The 21,060-nt window shown below is 40.7% G+C and overlaps 1 protein-coding gene across 1 annotated transcript; it reads right to left on the minus strand.

The window, feature by feature from the left end:
• Positions 1-700: 700 nt before the first annotated feature.
• On the minus strand, positions 701-4,326 carry LOC118490405 (transcription initiation factor TFIID subunit 3-like). Its single transcript, XM_035988030.1, has 3 exons — positions 3,885-4,326; positions 3,705-3,821; positions 701-816 (listed from the first exon to the last, which is right to left on the minus strand). Exons 1-3 carry the CDS (start codon positions 4,324-4,326, stop codon positions 701-703), a joined length of 675 nt encoding a protein of 224 aa, XP_035843923.1.
• Positions 4,327-21,060: the final 16,734 nt, after the last annotated feature.

A 21,060-nucleotide genomic window follows, 5' to 3' on the forward strand; every position in this document is an offset into this window, starting at 1 on the left:
CGTAAGCGAAAGAACAACAACAACAACAACAACTATGCTCCTACCGCTGCTCCACTCAATACGGTCCCTGTACAGCCCAACAACCAGAACCGTCAAGCTACTTTTACCAACGCACCGCCTGCTGAGCGTATGTACACTAGTATCCACCCTCTATGCCCAACTTGCACCTATCATGTAGGATCGTTTTCAGACCCGAACGAGTCGATCAGAAGAGCTTATCTCAGTTTCAGAGGCGGAAACTAAGAAATTGAGTTCAATTCAGCAAGCAATACACTTTAAACTGTCGATTGATTGATAAAATTGACTTGTACAGCGACTCGACACTTCGGCAGCACTTCGTTGCAAACCGGAAACAACTAACTACTGATTTCGCTTGGAACACCCCTATTTATAGGGCTCTGATTCCAGTTGAAAATGCCATGAGCATTTCAAGCGGAATAACATCACAACATTTCAAACGAAATCTACACCTAACCTTCGAGCGGAATTAGAAACAAATGTGATTTCGCTTGAACATGGCCTAATGCCATTTCAAGCGGAATCAGCTCTAAATCACTATTTCTCGATTCTAATGCCCTGATCTAGCATGTTCTATACAAGACTCAATACAAGACATAGACGACAGACGGGTGCACCAACAAACTCCCCCTCGGATGTTGACGGAGTCTTCAGTGTCGAGTCTTCGCATCTTCAGTCTTTATCAGCCTTTGGGCTTCTTTTTCTTGAAGTATTTGACGCTGTAAGCATCCTCAATCTCTATCTTCTCTTTCTCTTTCATCACCAACAAACTTTCTCCCTCGGATGTTGATGTCTTCTCTATTCATCAGCTCCAACATACACTTTCAAATTTTGAATCTTTAAATTCATTAGCAGCAACAATCTCAGGATCAGAACCTGACTCTTTGACATTCAGACTCCCCCTCTCAATTAGCTGGGATCGCAGTCTGGCTTTCACATGTTCAGCATCCATTCCAAGATTGTGACCTGGCTCTCCTCCAGCTCAGGTTATCTGCACAATCTCTACCTCAAACATAAGTTTTATGATATTAACTTTTAACTCACTCAGACATCACTTGTAGAAATCATAAAATGATCTAACATTTAGTCTCCGATGAACCACTTGCAGGAATATCATTTTCAAAACTTCTGATGACCACTTGAAAGATAGATTGTTAGTGCATTAAAATCACAATCTTCCCAAACCTGTTCGTCATATTTAACACTTGAGATTTTGAAAATCAGCTATTTAACACCAGTTGTCGAAAATCATTTTGAAAATTTCAAAATTTAAGCTAAAACACACTAAAATCTTTTTGAATTTTTTTATTGTAGGATCGTATTCCGACCCGAACGAGTCGTTCAGAGGAGTTTTGATCAGATACAGGTGCGGAAAACAAGTATCTAATTTAGAAACAGCCAGCAAATCACTTTTAACACCTTTTTGTATTGATATCTGAGAGATTACAGCCAAATTTCACACCGGCAGCACCTCGGTATGGAATTACACAACTGTTACTCTGATTTCGCTCAAGACTACTATATATAGTACTTGAGATTTCGCTCCAAGGACCACATGTCCACATGAGCGAAATCACCAATGGTCGTATAAGCGAAATCACATCTATGTCCCTATAAGTGAAATCATCATCCAAGACATATATGCTATCCTATTTTCTCGTATAACGTGCCCTAATCTATTCAATTCAATGTAAGACTCGATACAAGACGAAGTCGACAGATGCATGCACCAACAGACTCCCCCTCAGATGTTGACGAGTCGACTATCGAGTCATGACAATGTTGTGTCTTCACTCCTTCAGTCTTGATCAGTCTCTGGGCTTCTCTCTCTCTATCTTCATTTCTTTCTCTTTTTCACCAACAAACTTCTTCTATTAGATGTTGACATCTTTAAATTCATCATCATCAACATGCCCTCCCCCTTAAATGTTGACTTTTCCTGCATAAAACTCTACCACAGACATAAGTTTTATGATAAACATTTAAGCAAATAGACACCATTTGTAACTATCTCAAACAAATATATTATCAAAACAACACACTCTCCCAGACCATCTGTTCATCATGTTTAGCACTTGGAATTTTGAAAATCAGCTTTTCAATATTTGTCGTCGAAAATCTTTATGAATTTTTCAAAATTTATGCTAAAACACACCGAAAATCTTTTTGGAATTTTGTGAAATAACCAAAATGAAATACAGTAAAGTAAAGAAATATTTACAGACAATATTTTTGTGAGTTTGCGTAAGAGGATCATATCAGTTTTTGAGACATATCACTAACACCGTTAAGCTTTATTTCATTTTAAGTTCTAAACAATTCACCTAGATTGTCAGTATACTGATCCACTTAAATTTTCACACAAAGTTCAATTGTTCCGAGATACTATGTTAATGTTTTAAGCTCTTGAACTTATCCCTGTGTCCCACTACTTGAATATACTCCCGTATCCAGATATCAATATTCAGTCTTACAGGTGAGTATACCACAGATAATATCTGTAAAGGGGTTATGTGCGAGGGCCGTGAGAGCTCAGGTCGATACTTCCGTATACGCAGAGAGATGACGCCTTTGACTTTTCGGTGTGTCCCCTTTAGAGGATCTTTTTGTTTCAACAGCAGCGACTATCAATTTTATTGTTTCATCAGCTTGCTGAGGGTGATGCTATGTTTCAAGCATTTGCAAAAAGCATTATCCGGGGACTAGGTCATTACTTCCATACAACAGAATTCCCGGGATAATACCCCAGATATCACTGAGCATAAAGACCTAGTATCTCAGAATAAGGGACCTTTCAAACAAGATTTCAGGGGTTACCTATATATCCAAGAAGTTGTTACGCACAGAATAAGCAAGTTTGAAATTTAGGTTTATATCTCGTCACAATTTACTAAGTGTGTAAAAACCTACCAACACATCCGTAGTGAGATTGTTTATCACATTTTTAACTCTCCAATTCTTTAGCATGTTGTGACAGTCCACTGATGTACTATCATTTCCTCTTTTTACAACAAAACTCATTTTTGATTTTATCATGTTTTTGGCTTTTTCAAATTTTCTAATGTTTTGGGATTTTCTGAAATTTTTCTACTCCCCCTAAAATGCAAACACATTAAAGAAAATTGAAAACAAACTGTACAGAAATATGACAACCAATATCAAATCGCATCAAGTCGCCATTCACTTGGCATAAACAATCAGAACTCCCCCTATTGTAAGTTTGAAAACCGTTTTGATCATTTCAGTTTTAACACCTCTTATTGGAAATTCCTCATCAGAATATAATTTGTCCGAATCATTCAAAGTATATGCCACTTTAAATGTTTCATCATTCAAATTAGATTTTGATAACAGAAATTCTTTATCATAAACTCTTTTGCCCTGTTTTTCATTTTGACCCGGAATGCTGGACTCAGTCTTTGACTCTGAACTAGACTCCGACTTTGATTCCTCAGTTTCATCGTTATCCAACACATGATCCACCACTTTCTTCATTAATTGAGATTGTTGGTCAGTGTTAGACGATGTAAAAGTGACATCAATACTGTCTGGCAAGTTGACTGAGGACTCCGACTCCCACTGTAAGTTTGTAGCCTTTTTGACTCTTTCATCATTGGGATTTCTGGGCAAAAATACATTTTCCAGCGAGGGTGGACACTTGTTGTAACTGACACCTTGGTTCTTACCAGAATCCTTTTTGTTAGTTTTTTTCTTTGTGTCTTTCTTCTTTTCAGTCTTCTTCTCTGGAATCTTTTCTTCATTTTGATCTTCTGTCACTTCATCCTCTTCAAATGCCTTCATGCCTTCAACAGTCGGATAGATCCTGTCAATGACATAAGAAGTACATGAGTAACTTTTCAACAAACGATTCACTCTATCAGTCTCAATCCTTTGTAATTCCAACTTTTGTTCAAGAGCAGCACACTTCTCGATGTAGTTGTTCACAATTTTTTGCTTGATCATGAACGCTCCCTGAAGTGTCTGCATTGCTGTTGATTGCTCTTCATTGGATTCATTGTACATGTTCTTAGCTTTGTTGAGCACATCATAAGATTCCTTTAACCTGTTCATATTGTTAAGCAATTCACTATTTTTCTTTTTCATGATCACACAGGTTTCACAATTCACATGAATCTCTTTTGCAATGACATCTTCACTGATCTTGAATTTTGGAACTTCTTTCACTTTTCTTTTGACCACCGGAGCTTCATCTTCACTGCTCACCTGTGTCTTTACCTTTTTCTTTTTCTTCTTGGCTTTCTCATCTTCGCTATCGCTTCCAGCCATCATCTTCAGATGTTCTGCCATCCTTCTTGCATGATATTCCCTGTCATCATCACTATCTTCTTCAACTCGGGCAACAAAAGCTGTGTGAACAGGAGTTTGGTCAGGAATATAATCATCCCAAGTGAAATTCTCCCAGCTAAACCCTTCAGGTAACTTTTCGTCATCTTAATCAATCACACATGCTTTAGCATCAGATGAGATATATTTATCCTAGTTGAACCCTGTTGATGGCTTCTTTTATTCTTGATTAACCACACATGCTGTCTTCGAAGAATCATCAATCACATTTCTTCCATTTGCAGTTTGTGCCTGATGTTGATGCTGTTGAGGTGGTAGTTAAGCGACTTGATGGTAAATGGCTTTTCTGTAATAATCATTGTTGTTGTTGAATGGATTTTGAGCTCCACTAGCTTCGCGATTCTTGCACTCTCTTTTGAAGTGTCCTTTTTCCCTGCAACGAAAACAAGTGACTTTAGATTTGTCAAAACCTAAAGTAGAAACATTAGCCTCACGGAGATCTCCTTTTCCTGTGATCTGCTTGAATTTCTCAGCTCTCCTCAACACGCTTGCCAAGCACCATTTTATATCCATCAGCTCCATCTCTTCAGCATCGGTTTGGTCGTAATCCTCTTTAGTAAGCATTGGATTCCTGATTCGACCTGCAACAAAACTACCATACGATTCAAGAACAGTTCCCAACAAAGACATATGGCTTTTAGCTAACTCTTCAGAATATTCCTGATCATTTTACATGTTTAATGCAGTGTTGCATTGAAGCTTTTTGCCATTTCTTGTTGTTGAAACACTTGGATCAAAAGATGAAAATGATGAGAAACTTGTATTGTTGTTTAATCCTTTTGAAGAACTTCCAAATGAGTTCTTTGCGTTGAATGCAGTCTCAACCTTTGGTGACAAGTTGGTTATTTTATCATTCAACCCTCCTTTGTAGTACATGTAACAACTCGAATTTCCAAGATTCCTATTTCGCATTTATTGCACGTTCATGTATTGTCTAGTTGTTTAATTGTACAAATAGTTGGCCATGGAACTGTAACGTTTTGATACAATAAAGTGCATTGTGTGATTATGCATGGTTATCTGTTAATTGTGATAAATTTGTTAAATGTATAAACTTAGTGGTGAAACTGTGAAATTGTTGTGAGATGGTGTACTTGTGTAAAAGTGAATACTTGAGGATATAGAGAGCAATTAGTGAAATCCTAGGGATACTTAACCCTAATCTCCTTCCCTAATCATTCACTAATCATCACACAAGAATCAAAACACGTACCCTCATATTCTCTAATCCTCTCTACAACCATCTTCTCATCATTCTTGGATTCACAAGTTCTTTTGCATCAAGTTTGATTACCAATCCATCTAGAATCAAATCAAGGTAATTGTTTAATCATTGTTTGTGATTAATTGTTGATTGATTGATGCTTGTAAACCCTAGTTCTTCATATGATGGATTTGTATTTACTGAATTGAATCTTGATTATTGTGTTATGATGATGATTAGTTGTGAAATCGTTGTTTGATGACAAGATATGTTTGATACGAGGAAGATGTTAGTTGTTTGAATTGTTTTCGGCTATACAATGTATGAATTAGGGTTTGTCAGATCGTATGAATATAAGAACGTAACTGATACAATCACATTGGACTTGAATATTCGTATGTATGATTATTGGCTGTCTGAGTTTTAGAATTTAAAGGTCCGACCTTTATATATGTAGACTAGTCCGACTTTTATATGCATAACCTTGTCCGAACTTTTACTATATTACATAGTGTCCGAGGTTTGTGTTGTTGAAGCATGACCGACCTTTAAAACATTGTTGTCTGAGTTTTTGTATGGTTGTTAAGTGTCCGAAGTTCCTAATGATGATGGATGTCCGAGTTTTAATGAATGTTATATGTCCGACTTTTGAATGATACTTGATGTCGGAATGTTAAGTGGGGGGAGTAAGTCCGAGCTTTAAGATGGTTTGTCAGCCGAGTTTCATAAGGGATCAATGGTCCGAGTTTTAAGCCCCCACCCCCCTGTCCGACCTTTAAACCCTAGAGAGGGTCCGAGTTTCTTAAGTGTTACCTTGGTCCGAGTTTTATATGAAACACATGGGGTCCGAGTTTAAATGGGGGGGCTAGTGGTCCGAATTTATGAAAGGTATTACCCCTGTCCGAGTTTTAAGGTGTGGCCCCATGTCCGAGCTTTTTGAGGGGGTTTACACTGTCCGAGTTTTGTAATGGGGAGCCCATGGTCCGACTTTGTGGGTGACATATTGTCCGAGTTTTATGCTAGGGTTGTTGGTCCAATAACCTGTTAACTCTATTACTTCAGTAATCTCTTTTAGTTTAGTAATTATGTTCATATGTTAACCTCATTATGTCCATTAAGTTATATATGTTAACTCTGTTAGTATCCCACTGATATGTTAACTTTGTTAGTATCCCATTGATATGTTAACTGTGTTAAATTGGTGCAACCCTGTTAAGCATGTAACTCTAAGGAGTTATTAACGTTGTTAGCTAACTAACTCTGTTAGTTTATTATCCCCGTTATGTATGTTAACCCTGTCAAGTATGTTATGAATAACCATGTTAGTGCAAACGGTAAATGACACTTACATGAAACATGAATTGCACGACTTTGTTTATCTGATTACATGATACGTGATAATTGCTTAAGTACATGTTACGACATAGATTGCATGTGAATCTTTACGAACATGAACTGATTTATTACACGTGCATACAGTAGGATTTGACTGATTACTTTCGAGCACATAATATTAGCATACCGAGCAAACCAAGGTGAGTTCACACAGCCAAGGCATGGGGTTCCCAGGGTGGGAATAGGATTGACTTATTTATTTGTACTTCTCTAGATAATGGAACGTAGTGATATGATCCTCGGGTGAGGAAGGTGATTGGTTAAGATACTGCTAGACTAGTGATGCTTATAGAACTGATCTTCGCACACACGCCGGGATTGGCTGCGATAATATGACTGATCTTCGCACACATGCCAGGGTTGGCTGCGATAATATGACTAATCTTCGCACACATGCCTAGGAAGGCTGCAAACTATACACTAAAACTTCGCACAGGTGCCGGGTGGCCGCGATACAAACATACCTAGTCTAGAATACTTGAGAACTTTCCCTAATCTTTGCATACATGCCTGGGCTGCGATACGAACTATTACGATACATGACTTAATGAACGAACACAAGGCTTACCATACTATTACAATTACTAAACTATAAACTGTGAACTCGCTCAACCAGTTGTTGATCCTCTGTTACATGCCTTGCAGGTCGTTAGATACATGGAGCTTGCACAGGGAGGAGCTGGTCGTTGTGGGCTTGGATCGTGATTGTTTGTTGAACACTTTATGACATTACATACTTATTTATATTGGGTTTTACTTATACGCTTCCGCTAAACAGTGATAACTTACTTATGTTTTGGAAACACCTTTCATATGGATTGGTTTGGTTTAATTGCTATTACTTATTCTATACACATTGTTCTATATGATTGGTGGCTTGATCCTGGTCAGTCACGCTCCCAAGCGGTGATACTCCGCAGGTGGATTTTGGGGGTGTGACAGATTGGTATCAGAGCCATTGGTTATAGAGAACTTGGTTTTAATATGGGAAAACGTTTTTATTAAAACCAGACTATAACCAGAACAGTGCTCTCAACGATCCACAACGACGCTTCGCTCCACGTGCAAGACTCAACATCCTAGGTAATAAGGTTTATGTTTATTGCCTACTTGCTAGAATTGCATAGAACTTTGCTCGTAGTATGTTTAGATTACATTGATCACTACTTGTTATTACATGAGAACACCTATGTGCTTACACTCTTCTGTCATCGCACTACTCGCGAACCATTCTCATTTACACTACTTTTACTATGAAGATCATGTCTGGACGTGTGAACATGACTCAAGACCAGTTGACGGCACTTATCAATGAACGAGTGGCTGCGGCACTTGCAGCTGCAAACGCAGGAGGTCAACACGCTCATCAGCCCGTTTGCACTTTCAAGAACTTCATGGACTGTCGTCCAGGCACATTCAGTGGCACCGAGGGGGCAGTGGGACTCCTCCATTGGTTTGAGAAGTTAGAGTCGGTATTCGAAATGTGTGAATGCCCTGAGGATCGCAGGGTGAAGTACGCCACTAGCACGTTGGAAGGAATCACGTTAACTTGGTGGAACGCGCAAGTGCAGATCTTAGGATTGGCAGCTGCTAACGCCACCCCTTGGAATGACTTCAAGGAACTGATTAAACGTGAATACTGCACTCGAGAAGACATCCACAAGCTGGAAGATGAGTTCTATCATTTGAGAATGACTGGGTCAGAGATTGAAGCTTACACTAAACGGTCAAACGAGCTGGTCGTGTTGTGTCCAACTATGGTGGACCCTCCTATCAAGCGCATTGAGTTGTACCTCAAGGGATTAGCGCCAGAGATCCAGAGCCATGTGACATCGGCTAATCTTGATAATATCCAAGCTATTCAGCGCCTTGCGCATCGTATTACGGATCAGGCAGTGGAACAGAACAAACTGCCAAAACGCATCAGGGCTACCACCACTGCTGTTACTACTTATGCTACTCCCAGTGACAACAAGAGAAAATGGGAGGGGGATTCCAGCAGGGGATCAGTTTCTGTTCAGTCTCAAGCACAACAGCGTAAGACAAACGACTACCAGAATCCGGGTCAGCAGTCATCAGGCAGTCAGGGGCAGGGTGGATATCGGGGAATTCACCCACTATGTAATAAGTGCAACAGACACCACAGCGGGCGGTGTCGTAAGGAGCGTTGTCAGAGATGTCTCAAGTTAGGGCATGAAGCTAAGGACTGCAGGAGTTCGCGACCTGCAAATCAGAATCAGCAACACCCACCACCAGCTCCACAGAACCAGAATCAGCAGCAACAACAGCGGGGCAACAGGGGATGTTTTCAGTGTGGGGCTGAAGGTCATTTCAAGCGTGATTGTCCCCAGTTGAACCAGAACCAGAATCGCAACAATAACAACAATCAGGGAAATGGCAACAACAACAACAATGGTGGGAACAACAATGGCAACGAAGCTAGGGGACGAGTATTTGTGCTGGGGCAGGGAGAAGCGAGAAATGATCCCAACGTAGCCATGGGTAAGTTTCTTCTTGACGACTTTTACTTTACTGTTTTGTTTGATTCGGGTGTGAATACCAATTATATGTCTTTGAAAGTTAGTCGAATGTTAAAACGTACACCAACTCCCTTGAACACCCAACGTGTCGTAGTGTTAACTAGTGGTAAAGGTCTAGAGGCCGTACATAGTTCAGGGTTGTAATCTTATCCTCGCTGGTCAGACGTTCCCTATCGACCTCATTCCTATAGTTCTGGACAGCACCTATAGCTCACGCACCGTATCGCTTAGCTCCATCAGAATTGGAAGAACTATCGACGCAGCTACAAGAACTCCTGGATAAGGGATTCATCTGACCTATCTTTTCGCCTTGGGGAGCTCCAGTATTATTTGTGAAAAAGAAGGATGGCACTTTCAGGATGTGCATCGATTACCGCGAACTGAACAAGGTCACAGTGAAGAACCGCTATCCTCTTCCATGCATTGACGACTTATTCGACCAGTTGCAAGGGTCAAGTTACTATTCCAAGATTGGTCTAAGGTCAGGGTATCATCAGCTGAGAGTCCGGGATGAGGACGTCTCCAAGACAACATTCGGAACTCGCTACGGTCATTACGAGTTTCTAGTCATGCCATTTGGGCTTACGAACGCGCCTGTAGTTTTCATGGATCTTATGAACAGGGTGTGCAAACCCTATCTCGACAAGTTCGTCATTATTTTTATCGACGACATTCTGATCTACTCTAAGAGTCAGGAGGAACACGAGCAGCACTTATGTCTTATCTTGGAACTTCTCCGAAAGGAACAATTGTACGCCAAGTTTTCTAAATGTGACTTCTGGCTTCGAGAAGTCCACTTTCTAGGCCATGTGGTAAACAGGGATGGGATCCATGTCGATCCATCCAAGGTAGATTCGATCAGGAACTGGCCTGCACCGCGTACACCAACGGAAATACGCCAATTCTTGGGTTTGGCTGGATATTACAGACGATTTTGTGGTCTATTGTGACGCATCGATACAGGGGCTTGGTTGTGTATTGATGCAACGGGATAAAGTTATTGCCTACGCTTCGCGTCAACTCAAAATTCATGAACGGAACTACACGACGCACGATTTAGAGCTGGGAGCTGTTGTTTTTGCGCTTAAGATATGGCGACATTACCTGTACGATACCAAGTGCACTATTTACACCGATCACAGGAGTCTCGAGCATATCTACAAGCTGAAGGATTAAACATGCGTCAACGACGATGGGTCGAGTTACTTAATGATTACGAATGCACCATCAAGTACCATCCAGGCAAAGCCAATGTTGTGGCTGACGCTCTCAGTCGGAAAGACACTCTACCTAGGCGTGTACGAGCTCTGCAGCTCACTATTCAGTCTGATCTTCCTGCACAGATATGAGATGCTCAGGTGGAAGCATTGAAACCAGAAAACGTAACGGCTGAAGCTTTACGCGGCTCAAGGCAACGATTAGAACAGAAGGAAGACGGCGCCTACTATGTAACAGGACGTATTTGGGTCCCACTCTATGGCGATCTACGCGAACTTGTGATGGATGAAGCGCACAAGTCTCGCTACTCGGTACATCCAGGGTCGGATAAAATGTATCACGACATGAGAACTACATATTGGTGGCCTAGCATGAAGGCCCACATTGCAACTTACGTCGGCGAATGTTTGACTTGTGCGAGAGTCAAGACAGAGTACCAGAAACCTTCAGGCCTACTGCAACAACCCAGGATACCACAGTGGAAATGGGAAGAAATTTCCATGGATTTTGTTACTGGCCTACCTAGATCCCAGCGTGGGAACGATACTATTTGGGTGATCGTGGATCGACTAACCAAGTCTGCTCACTTCCTAGCAATCAAAGAAACAGACAAGTTTTCCACACTAGCAGACCTATACGTAAAAGAAGTTGTTTCGAGGCACGGGGTGCCCACCTCTATCATTTCGGATCGGGATGCACGATTCACTTCAGAACTGTGGCAAGCAATGTACAAAGCTTTTGGCCCTCGTTTAGATATGAGCACGGCTTACCACCCTCAGACGGATGGGCAGTCTGAGCGCACGATTCAAACCCTAGAAGACATGCTTCGGGCGTGTGTTATCGATTTCGGCAACAGCTGGGAAAAGCACCTCCCGTTAGTGGAGTTTTCGTACAATAACAGTTACCACACCAGCATACAAGCCGCTCCATTCGAGGCATTGTACGGGCGTAAATGCCGGTCACCTCTCTTTTGGGCAGAGGTGGGGGATAGACAGATTACAGGTCCAGAAATGGTAGTTGATGCTACTGAACGAATTGCACAAATACGACAACGTATGGCGGCAGCTCATGATCGCCAGAAAAGCTACGCAGATAAGCGTAGGAAGCCTTTGGAATTTCAGGTCGGGGACCGGGTTTTACTCAAAGTTTCACCCTGGAAGGGTGTGGTTCGATTTGGTAAACGAGGCAAGCTCAATCCACGGTACGTTGGACCGTTCGAAATCACTGAAAGAATAGGCAGGGTAGCCTACAGACTAAACCTACCAGCTGAACTCGGTGCAGTTCACAACGTATTCCACGTGTCGAATCTGAAGAAGTGCCTATCAGATGAGACCCTCATAGTTCCTTTTAAGGAACTCACTATCGACGAGCGGTTGCAGTTCGTCGAGGAGCCAGTTGAAATCACGGACCGGGATGTTAAGGTCCTCAAAAGCAAGAGAATCCCTCTTGTTCGAGTTCGTTGAAAGTCCAAACGTGGCCCAGAGTACACCGGGGAACGCGAAGACCAGATGACAGAAAAGTACCCCCAGTTATTCGAAAACCGTGCAACCACTACTGAGATTGAAGCTACTACTGCGGAATTTCGGGACGAAATTCCAAATCAACGGGGGGATGATGTGACACCCCAGGAAAACCAGTAAACGATACAACTTACCTAGCTTCCTCAGTAACCGCATGCTAAATTTCGGGACGAAATTTCTTTCAAGTTGGGGATAATGTGACAACTCGAATTTCCAAGATTCCTATTTCGCATTTATTGCACGTTCATGTATTGTCTAGTTGTTTAATTGTACAAATAATTGGCCATGGAACTGTAACGTTTTGATACAATAAAGTGCATTGTGTGATTATGCATGGTTATATGTTAATTGTGATAAATTTGTTAAATGCATAAACTTAGTGGTGAAACTGTGAAATTGTTGTGAGATGGTGTACTTGTGTAAAAGTGAATACTTGAGGATATAGAGAGCAATTAGTGAAATCCTAGGGATACTTAACCCTAATCTCCTTCCCTAATCATTCACTAATCATCACACAAGAATCAAAACACGTACCCTCATATTCTCTAATCCTCTCTACAACCATCTTCTCATCATTCTTGGATTCACAAGTTCTTTTGCATCAAGTTTGATTACCAATCCATCTAGAATCAAATCAAGGTAATTGTTTAATCATTGTTTGTGATTAATTGTTGATTGATTGATGCTTGTAAACCCTAGTTCTTCATATGATGGATTTGTATTTACTGAATTGAATCTTGATTATTGTGTTATGATGATGATTAGTTGTGAAATCGTTGTTTGATGACAAGATATGTTTGATACGAGGAAGATGTTAGTTGTTTGAATTGTTTTCGGCTATACAATGTATGAATTAGGGTTTGTCAGATCGTATGAATATAAGAACGTAACTGATACAATCACATTGGACTTGAATATTCGTATGTATGATTATTGGCTGTCTGAGTTTTAGAATTTAAAGGTCCGACCTTTATATATGTAGACTAGTCCGACTTTTATATGCATAACCTTGTCCGAACTTTTACTATATTACATAGTGTCCGAGGTTTGTGTTGTTGAAGCATGACCGACCTTTAAAACATTGTTGTCTGAGTTTTTGTATGGTTGTTAAGTGTCCGAAGTTCCTAATGATGATGGATGTCCGAGTTTTAATGAATGTTATATGTCCGACTTTTGAATGATACTTGATGTCGGAATGTTAAGTGGGGGGAGTAAGTCCGAGCTTTAAGATGGTTTGTCAGCCGAGTTTCATAAGGGATCAATGGTCCGAGTTTTAAGCCCCCACCCCCTGTCCGACCTTTAAACCCTAGAGAGGGTCCGAGTTTCTTAAGTGTTACCTTGGTCCGAGTTTTATATGAAACACATGGGGTCCGAGTTTAAATGGGGGGGGGGCTAGTGGTCCGAATTTATGAAAGGTATTACCCCTGTCCGAGTTTTAAGGTGTGGCCCCATGTCCGAGCTTTTTGAGGGGGTTTACACTGTCCGAGTTTTGTAATGGGGAGCCCATGGTCCGACTTTGTGGGTGACATATTGTCCGAGTTTTATTCTAGGGTTGTTGGTCCAATAACCTGTTAACTCTATTACTTCAGTAATCTCTTTTAGTTTAGTAATTATGTTCATATGTTAACCTCATTATATCCATTAAGTTATATATGTTAACTCTGTTAGTATCCCACTGATATGTTAACTTTGTTAGTATCCCATTGATATGTTAACTGTGTTAAATTGGTGCAACCCTGTTAAGCATGTAACTCTAAGGAGTTATTAACGTTGTTAGCTAACTAACTCTGTTAGTTTATTATCCCCGTTATGTATGTTAACCCTGTCAAGTATGTTATGAATAACCATGTTAGTGCAAACGGTAAATGACACTTACATGAAACATGAATTGCACGACTTTGTTTATCTGATTACATGATACGTGATAATTGCTTAAGTACATGTTACGACATAGATTGCATGTGAATCTTCACGAACATGAACTGATTTATTACACGTGCATACAGTAGGATTTGACTGATTACTTTCGAGCACATAATATTAGCATACCGAGCAAACCAAGGTGAGTTCACACAGCCAAGGCATGGGGTTCCCAGGGTGGGAATGGGATTGACTTATTTATTTGTACTTCTCTAGATAATGGAACGTAGTGATATGATCCTCGGGTGAGGAAGGTGATTGGTTAAGATACTGCTAGACTAGTGATGCTTATAGAACTGATCTTCGCACACACGCCGGGATTGGCTGCGATAATATGACTGATCTTCGCACACATGCCAGGGTTGGCTGTGTTAATATGACTAATCTTCGCACACATGCCTAGGAAGGCTGCGAACTATACACTAAAACTTCGCACAGGTGCCGGGTGGCCGCGATACAAACATACCTAGTCTAGAATACTTGAGAACTTTCCCTAATGAACGAACACAAGGCTTACCATACTATTACAATTACTAAACTATAAACTGTGAACTCGCTCAACTAGTTGTTGATCCTCTGTTACATGCCTTGCAGGTCGTTAGATACATGGAGCTTGCACAGGGAGGAGCTGGTCGTTGTGGGCTTGGGTCGTGATTGTTTGTTGAACACTTTATGACATTACATACTTATTTATATTGGGTTTTACTTATACGCTTCCGCTAAACAGTGATAACTTACTTATGTTTTGGAAACACCTTTCATATGGATTGGTTTGGTTTAATTGCTATTACTTATTCTATACACATTGTTCTATATGATTGGTGGCTTGATCCTGGTCAGTCACGCTCCCAAGCGGTGATACTCCGCAGGTGGATTTTGGGGGTGTGACAGTACAAACCTATATCTTGTTCACCATCAAAAACTTTCATGCTAGAAATCTTAATCTGCTCCATTTCCTGAGCCTCCAACTTTTCTATGAATTTGCTAAGTGTCAGATTACTAAAACCCTTCTTGTTCCTTAGCATCATCAAGTACGTTCCCCATGTTTCGTGTGGCAACGCATCAGCCAATTTCTCAATCAAATCCTCGTTATCTTTGTTGATACTCACCCTCCTCATGTTCACCAACAAATTGCAGTATCTCTCTATAATCTGCTTTGTACTCTCATTCTTTAAACCACGGAACCAATCAAACTCTTTCTTTATGTAGGATCGTATTCTGACCCGAATGAGTCTATCAGAGGAGTCTTGATCAGTTACAGGTGCGGAAAACAAGTATCCAACGTAGAAACAGCTAGATCTTCACTTAAATCACACTTTTGATTGATATTACAGCGTTTACAACCAAATCTCACACCGGCAGCACCTCGGTATGGAAAACAAGAACACGTTACAACTGATTTCGTTCTTAGGGTATATATAGGGTCTGAGATTTCGCTCATATGGACACGATGCCCATAAAAGCGAAACCCCCATGTTCATATAGGCGAAACCTCTGCCTAATGCCCTATGAGCGAAATCATCCCCTAAAACACATACATTTTCCTATTTTCTCGTAAAACGTGCCCTAATCTAACATTCTAGGACTAGACTCGATACAAGGCGAAGTCGACAGATGCATGCACTAACACTTTAAAAGCAATTTCTTGTTCTTGATCATTTCCTGACTACCAACAAACTTTGATCTTAAAGCCTTCCAAATCGAATAAGAACTCCCGTTGTGTTGCAATAAGACCATGATATCTTCCTTCACAGCTTGTTGTAGCAGACTTAGCATCATTTTCTCATTTTTATATTTTCTTTTATCATCGGCACTCATATCCTTGATTGCAATCACCTCTTCATCGTCATTCATCGGTCTCACGTATTTTGTCTCAACACATTCCCAAGCATCTAAATAGTTTGCTTGCACCCAATTTTCGAACCTTCCTTCCCAACCCTTATATTCCTCAATGTAATAGGCTTGGGCGGTTTTTGCATTGTTCCCGTTTCGTTTTCCAACATCGTGTTTTGGGCAATACTCATCGGGGTAACCGGGGTAGCGAATGCGTTATAAAAATCCTCGTCCATGATTCGGATATCAGGAATTTATCACAACAGACTGTTCAAGCAAAATAGCAAAATCAATAAAAAACCCCTTTCAAGCGAGATCACTGATTCAAGCGGAATCAGTTAATACTTTTCAAGCGAAACCCTGATTTTGAAGCGGAATCAAACTGAATGTTTCAAGCGGAATCCCAACGAAATTTGGAGCGGAATCACAAAGTATCTTGGAGCGGAATTACCCAATATTTCAAGCGGAATCTCAGTTGAAGCGGAATCAACTAGAAACTTTCAAGCGGGATCAAATATAAACTGTGATTTCAAGCGAAATCAGATACAAAGTGTTGCTGACGTCATCATATAACCGCTGATTTTCAAGCGAAATCACTAAAATCACAAGTTTTAGATCAAATTTTAACTTGAAACTTTTAAGGCTTTGTTAATATGTAATTCCGAGTGCACTGTGTGAATTTGAGCCGATTTTAACCGTGAAAACTTTTGAATTTCGAAAAAGAATGGTGTAGAAACAGAATTTGCAGCTGAATTGTATAGAACTCTTCTTCCTGAGCTCTGATACCACTTGTAGGATCGTTTTCAGACCCGAACGAGTCGATCAGAAGAGCTTATCTCAGTTTCAGAGGCGGAAACTAAGAAACTGAGTTCGTTGCAGCACTTCGTTGCAAACCGGAAACAACTAACTACTTATTTCTCTTGGAACACCCCTATTTATAGGGCTCTAATTCCGCTTGAACATGCCATGAGCATTTCAAGCAGAATAACATCACAACATTTCAAACGAAATCTACACCTAACCTTCGAGCGGAATTAGAAACAAATGTGATTTCACTTGAAAATGGCCTAATGCCATTTCAAGAGGAATTAGCTCTAAATCACTATTTCTCGATTCTAATGCCCTGATCTAGCATGTTCTATACAAGACTCGATACAAGACGTAGACGACAGACGGATGCACTAACATATCATCATCCGACAGGGGGCAACTGCAACATCTATGGGCACTTTACTGCTCACTGCCGTTCAGGCCCGCGCCAGCAAGCTGCTCAAGCTCTTTCAGCGCCACCAGCTCAACCCCTTGATCTTCAGGGTAACCCAGCAGTTCCAGTACCTGTTGTAAATGCTCGAACTTGTTACACTTGTGGTGACCCTAATCATTTTGCTAACGTCTGCCCGAACCGCGTTGTGAAACAAGAACCACAGTAGCAGCAACTACCGCAGCAACAACAGCAACAACAGTAGCCTCAGCAGCAGCAACCACAACAAGCAGCCCACGGAAGAACCTTCAATATCAACATCCGCCAAGCTCAGACTGACAACAATGTTGTCAATGGTACGTTCCTTGTTAACGGTATTTATGCTTCGTGTTTATTTGATACTGGAGCAGATATTGTTTTGTGCCGTTTGAATTCGAGAAGCTCCTAAAATGTAAACGCGCTAACCTCCCAACGACCTTCGACGTAGAAATAGCCGCCGGAAGAACCGTTACCGTCATTTTCGTTCTCTGTGATTGTACTCTCGAACTCAACAATCACGTCTTTCCGATCGATCTCATACCTATGCAACTGGATAGTTTCGATGTCATAGTAGGCATGGATTTTCTCCATGAAATTCGTGCTGAAGTTGTTTGTTTCGAAAAGATGATTCACTTCTCCCTTTCAAACAGTGATCAACTTTGTGTTTATGGTGAATTATCCTCGAAAGGACTGAAGCATATGTCGTGTATTCAGGCAAGCAATATCTCCGCAAGGAATACTTGGCTTTCTTAGCCCATATCGTAGTAGCGAAGGAGGAAAAGAAAACTGTGAAGGACGTTCCCGTTGTTCGTGATTTTTTGATAACTCGTATAAATCCTTGAATGTTTCGTTTTACTGTGTAACTTCACATACGTTATATGAATTGAATATGGTGTTTGATTATTTTTGAATGGTTGTGAACCTGGTAATGTGTGATGTGAATGACATGAAACCGAAACCCGAAACTGAAATATTGGAATACGTTATTTTGTGCAACGAAACATTGTAGTGTGTTAAATTACGACACGGGACATCTTAATTAGTTATTTTGTGAAATACGTGAAACTGCTACCTTATAAACCCCAAACCAAACCCACCCCCTTGGCCCAGAAACGAACCGGCCCCAACCCCACCCCATGTCCCCTATGTGAAACTATAAGCCCAACCCGCACCTTCTTGTTCTTTGCAGCCCATTAAGCCCAAACCCCTCCTTGTTTTAGTTATACGTACAATACTTGAGATAAAAAAATAGAAACCCTAACACCCCCTTGGTGTGTGACGGCAAGGAGACCCCCCCCCATTCGAAATCCAGCTTCTTGTTCGCCTTCTCTTCCTCGTTAGCCCTTCTCTTCGCTCTAATGTTAGTGCTCTTGATTTAGATTGCGGTTCATGGTGTGTTTTGTGTAGACATGGCTGTGATCTTGAGTTTTTATGATAGGTTTTTGTTGTTGTATGATTAGTTTCGGGTGATTACGCTATTGTTTGAGTTAATTAATGATACGTATGCATACATGACCATTGGCTGAGTTTTTTTGCAAAAATCATGATGTTTTATATCTAGGGTTACATGATTATCGATATGTTAGGTGAAAATTGATGATTAATATGTTGTTAGTTGTTATTAGGAAGTGTCGTGATCATTTACATGCTTTTTGGTATCGTTTTAATGAAAAACAGAATGTTGATTAACGAAACAACCAACTTCAGTTGGCTGTAAACGGACCGTTATGGATCAAAAAATTGATTTTCTGAAGTCTAAATCATACGTTTTCGAATAACGCTTCTAATGGCACTGGAATCACATTTTTTTGAGGTGGTTTGCTATTTTTAAAGGCCTGCTTTGTACAGCAGCAAAAGCTGCGTTTTTTCTGCAGAAAATACGTGTTACGTTTTTTGTTATAACTTGTAATCTGGATAGAATTAGGCTGCGATTTTCGTACAGTAGTTGCGCAAGGAAGTTTTCGTAAATCTACAACTGGAACTTCGTAAATTGGGCTGACGATGAATTTTAAATAATTTTTTCCGTGGACTGCAATCAGGAAGTGATGAATCTGACTGCAGCCCAATAAATGATTTTTATTAAGTAATCGGTAACGAATTAGGTCTTGAGATTTTTACACAAGGTGACGTGGACGTTTACAACGTTCTGTAAATTATTTAGAATTTTTGAAACAAGATAACTATTTTATAAAAATGCCCGAAAACAGCCCAGTTCTGGATGTTAAAGCTGAAACATTATAAGTTGTGATTTGCATGTCTAGATGTCGGTTATGCTATTTGAGATTGATCAAACTTGTTTAATGTCAATGAAAGTGTTATGTGAATTATTGTGAGCTTGATCATGAGTAATTGTATGAGGAATATGTCACACCCCGAAAATCCACATGCGGAGTATCACTGCTTGGAGGTGTGACTGACCAGGATCAAGCCACCAATCATATTGAACAAGCATGTAATTATAAAATCCAACACAATACAATTGGTGTCCAAACAAAACAAAACATAGTTTAAGTTGCAAGCGGAAGCATAATGTTTAAAAACCAAAACATAAGTTTAAACGTTTCAAATGTTTAAACATGGCACACACTATCCATGTCCCACAACGACTCTTCCCCATGCAAGCTCCAGCTAAGTACCTAATGACCTGCGAAGCATGTAGTAACGAGTTAACAACAAAGTTGAGCGAGTTCACAGTTGGGTGTTTGTTTCAAGTTGTTCCAAAAACAGTTTCCTTTAATTGGCATCCTTGTCGTGGGGGTTACCCCATAGTTGAAAACGTGATTAGTTTTATTCCATTTACTCTGGCAATCCAGCTGTGGGGGTACCCCATGTTTACAATACTAGACTCGTTACCATATCGACAACTGACTGGAGTCATGTTTATGTGCCCTGCGTCGATGTCTATCATCATTGACGTGCCCAGATCCATTAGTTCATGCCCGTCCTCTGCGGCACGGTGTGAGGCTTGTCAAACCTAAATAGCGCTATCTAACTAATGACCCGCTCGCCATTGGCTCGACGATTAAGTCGACATAAAAGGAGGGACTTCGTGATAGAGTTTTGGTCTAGTGAATTTTAAACTGTCCAAGAGGACGAGGAATTACATTCCTTAACCCGCACTGTCCTACCCAAGAAGGACGAGGAATCCATATTCCTTAACGCATTCCCAACCCACCGGGAATTACCATGCTTTGTAGCAAGTGTGAACTCACCTTAGGTTAGCTCGGCAAATAAGCGAAAAGTCAATCGAGTTGGTTGAGGCTAACCATGTCCTAACATGGTTACCATACAAGTCAGGTCTAGGTTCAAGTAGTGCACGTAAGTTTACACAGAACTAACAAGTCAAGAACACGTAATGATCATGGCATACACATTGAACATGATAAACAATTCAGTTAAACACATAAAGCCCAAACTTGTGCGATTGGATAGTTGAAACCCAAACAACTACCCGGCCCAACATGTTGTGCGATCAGAACAACCTTGTGCGATCCACAACATGTTGTGCGATCCAATTAACACCCGGCACAAACAAATAAAAAGCCCAATCATACATACACGTCCCAAATAATAGCAAACGTTGATCTTGTGCGGTCCGGATGGGCTTGTGCGATCCAGATAACTTGTGCGACCGGGTTGGGCCATTCGGCCCAATAATCGCTGTTAATTCTAACCACTGTGTGTGTGGCCCAAGACTTGTGCGATTGACACCGGCTTGTGCGATCCACTAGTCTTGTGCGATCATGCATATCCTAATTGTACTATGTGCCTTGATTAGTTGTACTCTATCTTGTGCGATGTACCTTG

Source organism: Helianthus annuus, chromosome 3 (assembly GCF_002127325.2).
Source record: "Helianthus annuus cultivar XRQ/B chromosome 3, HanXRQr2.0-SUNRISE, whole genome shotgun sequence".
Lineage (NCBI taxonomy): Eukaryota > Viridiplantae > Streptophyta > Magnoliopsida > Asterales > Asteraceae > Helianthus > Helianthus annuus.

What these genes read in the sequence shown, in the direction of transcription:
- LOC118490405 (XM_035988030.1), bottom strand. Translation starts at nt 4,326, where the DNA reads ATGGCAGAACATCTGAAGATGATGGCTGGAAGCGATAGCGAAGATGAG. An exon ending in TGAGACTGATAGAGTGAATC is followed by an intron (nt 3,822 to 3,884) that starts GTTTGTTGAAAA and finishes CGACTGTTGAAG; the next exon opens with GCATGAAGGCATTTGAAGAG. An exon ending in AACTAACAAAAAGGATTCTG is followed by an intron (nt 817 to 3,704) that starts GTAAGAACCAAG and finishes GCTGATGAATAG; the next exon opens with AGAAGACATCAACATCCGAG.